The sequence below is a fragment of the Entamoeba dispar genome, genomic scaffold (genome assembly GCF_000209125.1).
Source record: "Entamoeba dispar SAW760 scf_1105229461521 genomic scaffold, whole genome shotgun sequence".
In the NCBI taxonomy this organism is placed as follows: domain Eukaryota; phylum Evosea; order Mastigamoebida; family Endamoebidae; genus Entamoeba; species Entamoeba dispar.
Genome location: NW_001854734.1, coordinates 1 through 5953, shown reverse-complemented (window position 1 = coordinate 5953; position 5953 = coordinate 1). Strand labels below are relative to the sequence as shown.

Below are 5953 nucleotides of genomic sequence, written 5' to 3'. Positions count from 1 at the left end.
ACAAGAAATATTAGAATCAGTCATCAAAAATAAAGAACTTCTCAAAAGAATTACATTTTGTTACAAAGAATGTTATAGTAATATTTCTAATAGTGTTACTATTCATAATAAACGATTAATTAATGAGTTTGAAATAACAGAAAAAGGATTTGATAATGAAACATTAATTCAAAATTATCCTGAGCATATTAAAATAAATGGATTTAGTAAAAAGAAGATTAAAATGGATTTTAGTTCATATACATTCATAAAATCAATCAAATCAACAAATTCTTCAATTTATTTTAATCCACCAGTAAGTCTAACACATCTAGAATCAAAATATTTCTATAAAATATCTTCTCTTAATGAATTATATCTTCAAGGAAAAAATATTCAAGATGTATCTTTTCCTAATAATTTAACAACATAACAATCACTGATTTTATTCAAATTTCTAATTATTCTCAATTAGTTCGACTTTCTTTATGTTCAAATAAACTATTTCAAATTTCATTATGTCCAATGTTAACATATTTGTTTTTGTCATGTAACACATGTAATAGTCTTTGTTCATTAACAAATTTAAAAGTATTACACATAAACAAAACTCTTAAAAATGTTAGTATTGAATCATTTTATCCTAATTCATTAAAATTTTTACAATGTTATTCTAATTCTCTTCCAAAGAAATTACCAATTACACAATTAGTATTAAATGTTTCTTTAAAAGAACATAATATATATCATTGTTCATGTCTTTGTAGTTTAAAAATATTAGGATTAGTTTCATATCTAATATTACTTCCTACTTCTTTGACTTCATTAACTGTATCATGTTTTGGTTTGTCACAAAATCATATATCATTTAAGGATTTAAATTATATTAATGTTAAGGAACTTCACATTGAAAATTGTATTACTCAGAATGTAGAATTACCATCTTGTCTTGACTCACTTTATCTTCATTACTCAGTATTTGAAATAATTAATCCAGTGTAGTTTATACTCTGATGCTTAATGAAAGTAAAATTAATAGTGAAATGATTCAAAAAGATTTTATAAAGAATTTCTATTCCAAAAGATCAAAAGAAAGTGAATTTATTAACACTGAATGGTATTATCACTTCCTCAATTAAAATCTTGTTATTATCAGAAATAAATAATTTGTTATTTTTAATTTAGTTTTAAATCTAATAAAAACAATTTTATTAATGAATGAACTTTCAATATTCTTTTATGGAGATTCAAATCTTTATGGTATTGAAGCTGTGACTTATAAACGTTATTCTTCCAAAGACAGATTTTCTAATATTGTCATTGAACAATTGAAAAAAGAATTTACAAAAGTCAATTGTATTGTTGATGGAAAACCTGCTCGTTCATTAAAATATGAAAACATACCATTTGGTATTACTAATGGGTTAAAAGAATATGATCAATTCTTATTAAAGATTACCTCCAATCCATTTTCAACAAACAAAGTATTAATTATTTCATTATGTATTAATGATATTCTTTCAAAAGCAACTTCACAACAAGTTATTGATGTATTACAACAATATATCGAAAAGTTCAAAAACAAACAAAAGTAATTGTTTTAATTCCACCACCACTTCAATATTGTACATTTGAAAGTTGGAAATCTACAGTAAATCCAGTGATTGAAGAATCATTGAAATTTGTTCATCAATTAAAAATTGTTGTTGAATTATGGAAAAAGCAAGAAATAATAGATGGGTTTGTTGATTTAGATGGGATGAGTGTTGGAGAAGATGGTGTTCATTTCACATCAGAAGCACATCACCAAATTGCAGAAAAGTTACTTTTAGTTCTTCATGAAGTTTTAAATTGAATTATTTTCGCAGATTTATTAAGTTAAAAAGTAATAAAGATAAAGTATAAAAGAACTTGGATGATTAAAGAGAATTAACATTTCTTATGACAATAAAATCTATAGTTATTTATGCTGATGAAGGAACTATTAATGTTTGTGTTCATTATTCAATGAAAATGCTTCATTCTCAATACCAAGAAGCTAGAATAAGAAAAATATATGCTAATGAATTAATTGAAGGTAAATGGATTTCTGAACTGATTTATTTGTTATGCCAGGTGGTGCTGATCGTCCCTTTCACAAAAAACTTAATGGAATAGGAGTCAAAATATTGAAAGAATTTATTAATAATGGTGGAAAGTATCTTTGGATTTGTGCAGGGGCATATTTTGCATCATCATTTATTGAATTTAATAAAGATATTCCAAATGAATTAAGTCTATGTGAAGAAGAACATTAAACTTTTCAATGGTATTGCACATGGACCAATATACCAAGGATTTGAAGAATATTCTGAACAAGGAGCTGTCATAATTCCTATTTATTATCAAAATAATCAAAAAGTAGAACTTTATTATAATGGAGGATGTTCATTTGTTGACAATTTAAATCAATACAAAGAGAATCATTTTCTTGCAAAATATCAAAATGGAATGAATGCTTTATTCTTTGACACTATTGGTAAAGGAAAAGTTATTCTTTCTGGTCCTCATTTTGAGTTAGACATAGAATGGTGTGGTAAAATGCTTAAAGAACATCAGAAAAGTGAATTTGAAATGAGAAGAAAACTCTTTTTGAAACATGTTTTTTCATATTTTTAATCACATTGTTATTAATAATCTTTATTTTTATTTATTTCATTTTGATGATTAACACTATCAGAGTGTATAATGACATTGGAACATCCGTTCTTTGTGTTCATAACACAATTCAATTGTTTCATCATTTTTTCCCTTGTGCTAATGTTTTTAAAATTTCTTCTTCAGAAATTAAGACGAACAAATGGATTGAAAGTACTGATTTGTTAGTCATACCAGGAGGTGAGGATTTACCTTATCTTGATAAACTTCAGATTGATGGAATTGAACTGATTAAGTCGTTTGTTTTCAATGGGGGAAAGTTCTTAGGGATATGTGCTGGAGCATACTTTTCATCATCATACATTAAGTTCTTTTTAACTTCTCAATTAGTTATTGAAGGAGAACGTTACTTAAAATTTTATGAGGGAAATGCAATTGGTCCAGTGTATGATGGATATCAACCAAATAGTGAGTCAGGTGCACATATAGTAAAGATAATGTACAAGAATACCTATGCATATGTTTATTATAATGGAGGTTGTTATTTTGATGATAATAATAATAAAGTAGAGGGTACTCATTTTGCATTGTATGAAGATGGTAAAAAATGTGGTTATACTAGAAGGTATGGAAAAGGAAAAATTCTCATCACAGGATTTCATTTTGAGTTTGATGAACAATGTTGTTCTCATTTATTAAGTAAATTAAGTTATGATGATTTTGAATCAAGAAGAGAAAACCTTGTTAGATATATTTTTTCATTATTGAGTGATTGTTAAAAAAAGTTATTGTTCTTTTTGAGCAGAAGAATATACAAAAAGCTGAATAAAAGAACTAAAGTCAAACTAAGATAAACAAAGAACACATAATTAAAAAATATAATTAGAATAAAGAGTAAAACCAAAAAGAAACTTAATAAAAAACAGAATACGAGTTAATAAAACAAGAAAGATGAAATAAATCAAAGAAGAGTAATGAAGAGATTTAAAGAAGAAACAAATAGATATTATGAAGTACAAATAATCATTATAAATATAAAAGTATTTTATTTGTTTAACAATAAAGTATTGTTTTTTTATTGCTCATTTCATCTTTTAACAAATTTGTTTTTATTTTTGTTATTATAAAAATAATTAAAAATAAAATAATTGTTATTTCATTTTTATATCATATCAATTCTTTATAAATAAAGTGTTAGAATACTAAGTAGATAGTATATTGAATGTAGTAATTCAAATTCAGAGCGATGTTTGAGTATTTTTATTTTGTCATTTTGAAGATAAACATAATATTCCTTCAATGAATGAAAACTCTTAAATTAATCAGAATTATATGGTTTAAGAATATTATAAGAATAATAATAATAAATATTATTCATATGACTTATGAATAGATAAAATAAATATAGAAGAACGAATATAAAGACAAGAGAAATATAAAAGAATATAGAAAATGGAGAATATGATATAATGGACATAAAAGAAATAATGATGAAGATAAAATGATAGAAAATTAATAGCTGAAATGAAATTACAAAGAAATAACAAAATTTACAACGATTATACTTAAATAATAAATAATTATGAAATAATTTAATGTCAATAAGATATATTCATTTGATTCAATATTTTAACTACAATATATAAAATATAAGAAGAAGAAATAATAAAAGAATAGTAAATGACAAAATGAAATACAGAATAAAATAATAATTTATTGTAATATTTGAAAAAAAGAAATAAAGAATAAAATAAAAAAGATGATAAATAAATTAACAGAAGAAATGATAGAAAATAATATAATATAAGAATAAAGAAGAATAACAATCACAAATAATGAAATTCAATAAATATAGAAAATGAATAAAATAAAGAATATAAAACAAAATGTAAAGGTGTAATAAATATTAGAAATGTCATTATTTCATGAATAACAAATAGAAAATGAATAAAAGAAGAAAATATAGAGATATATTCAAATATAATGTAATATTTAATTCAATTGATACAGATTTAAAAACAAATAAATAGAACTGAAAATGAAAGAATTAATAAATACTTCACAATCAAATAAATATGAATTGAATAATGAATTAAATTAATTGAGTATATTATATTTAATTTATTAAATAAACATTCATATGAATGAATTTAGATGAATGAAAATGTTTAATTCAATAATTTTATTTATTTTTAACACCAGTTAAATGTTGGTTTATAGTATTTCATTTGAATGTATTATTTAACCATTTGATAAATAAAAACAAGAGTGAATAGTGAAAATATTACACAATTTAAATTAATAATGATTTGAAGAATAAGTGAATGTAAAAGTTGAATGATAATTTTATTTTGAAGAAGAATATAATTAATATATTTGATAGTCCAAAATAATCAACACAAGAAACAATATGATATAAATGAAAAGATGATGAAAATAGAAGTTAAAATGATTTTATTTTTAATTGAATTTAATTGTATAATGTGAATGAAGAAATAAACAAAGAATAAATTCAAATAGAAATAAATACAATGTAATTAAAATAACAATAAATGTATGAGAATTCTCATTTCATTAAAAATTATTTAGAAGAAGAAAGATAGGTTTTATGTTATTATCAATTATAGATATTATTGAATGTCATTTGTTTTTGTAAAGTAATTTTCATTTCATACTTTACGTAATGAATGAAACAATACAACATTTACATTTTATTTTCTTATTCTCTTATTGTAAAATAACAAATATCATTTTGTATATATTTATAATGTATTTGAAAATCAAATAAAAGATAAAACATGAAATGAACAAAGAATAAAACATTCAAATTTAATTATATTTATTTATATATGTGATTTAAAGTTTATTAAGTAATTTTAACATGAAAAAAGAATATTTAAAATGAGTGATAAATCAAATTTAAACATAAAGAAGTTAATTAATTCTTATGTTGTTAATATTCATTTTCATATGGGATGTGATTAAAATGATAATACAATAATAAAGATAGTATTAATTGTATAAAGTTAAAAGATTAAAATGAGTTATGTCAATAAATTTTAATGTAGAAAGAGTTTCTGGTAATATCCAACAAATTGTTAAAGTTATATCTGATATACTTCAATTATAATAATTTTGAAATGTGTGTATTATATGAATAAAATAGTATAACTATAATTCAATGAATTGTTTGAAAAAGAAGAAAGTTGAAAAGATAAAAACCAAAAAGAGTTGAATAAATTTATTAAATAAACGAAAACACTGATGTTCATTGTATTTTATAGTTTCACAATAAAATGAATGATAATACAAGAAGAGAAAAAAGAGAAAAAAAAAA

The 5953-nt window shown here is 22.0% G+C and overlaps 3 protein-coding genes across 3 annotated transcripts, besides 12 other annotated features; all 3 read left to right on the top strand.

Annotated features, from left to right (window-relative positions):
• Positions 1 to 504: 504 nt before the first annotated feature.
• On the top strand, positions 505 to 1118 carry EDI_318840 (uncharacterized protein; the record flags this gene model as incomplete). The annotated part of the gene is made up of 2 exons (XM_001738574.1): positions 505 to 977; positions 1064 to 1118. The coding sequence occupies 2 exons, from the start codon at positions 505 to 507 to the stop codon at positions 1116 to 1118; spliced, it is 528 nt and encodes a 175-aa protein (XP_001738626.1).
• Positions 1119 to 1135: 17 nt separating this feature from the next.
• Positions 1136 to 1195: a sequence feature (AT_rich).
• EDI_318830 (uncharacterized protein) lies at positions 1194 to 1834 on the top strand (the record flags this gene model as incomplete). Its single annotated transcript, XM_001738573.1, has 2 exons — positions 1194 to 1552; positions 1618 to 1834. 2 exons carry the CDS (start codon positions 1194 to 1196, stop codon positions 1832 to 1834), a joined length of 576 nt encoding a protein of 191 aa, XP_001738625.1.
• An 811-nt stretch (positions 1835 to 2645) lies between these two features.
• Positions 2646 to 2674: a sequence feature (AT_rich).
• A 7-nt stretch (positions 2675 to 2681) lies between these two features.
• Positions 2682 to 3395, top strand: EDI_318820 (uncharacterized protein; the record flags this gene model as incomplete). Its single annotated transcript, XM_001738572.1, has 1 exon — positions 2682 to 3395. The coding sequence occupies one exon, from the start codon at positions 2682 to 2684 to the stop codon at positions 3393 to 3395; it is 714 nt and encodes a 237-aa protein (XP_001738624.1).
• Positions 3396 to 3421: 26 nt separating this feature from the next.
• Positions 3422 to 3577: a microsatellite.
• Positions 3578 to 3633: 56 nt separating this feature from the next.
• Positions 3634 to 3696: a sequence feature (AT_rich).
• A 26-nt stretch (positions 3697 to 3722) lies between these two features.
• Positions 3723 to 3807: a sequence feature (AT_rich).
• Positions 3808 to 3958: 151 nt separating this feature from the next.
• Positions 3959 to 3991: a sequence feature (AT_rich).
• A 190-nt stretch (positions 3992 to 4181) lies between these two features.
• Positions 4182 to 4213: a sequence feature (AT_rich).
• Positions 4214 to 4250: 37 nt separating this feature from the next.
• Positions 4251 to 4423: a microsatellite.
• Positions 4347 to 4504: a microsatellite.
• Positions 4505 to 4683: 179 nt separating this feature from the next.
• Positions 4684 to 4749: a sequence feature (AT_rich).
• A 34-nt stretch (positions 4750 to 4783) lies between these two features.
• Positions 4784 to 4812: a sequence feature (AT_rich).
• A 629-nt stretch (positions 4813 to 5441) lies between these two features.
• Positions 5442 to 5519: a sequence feature (AT_rich).
• Positions 5520 to 5953: the final 434 nt, after the last annotated feature.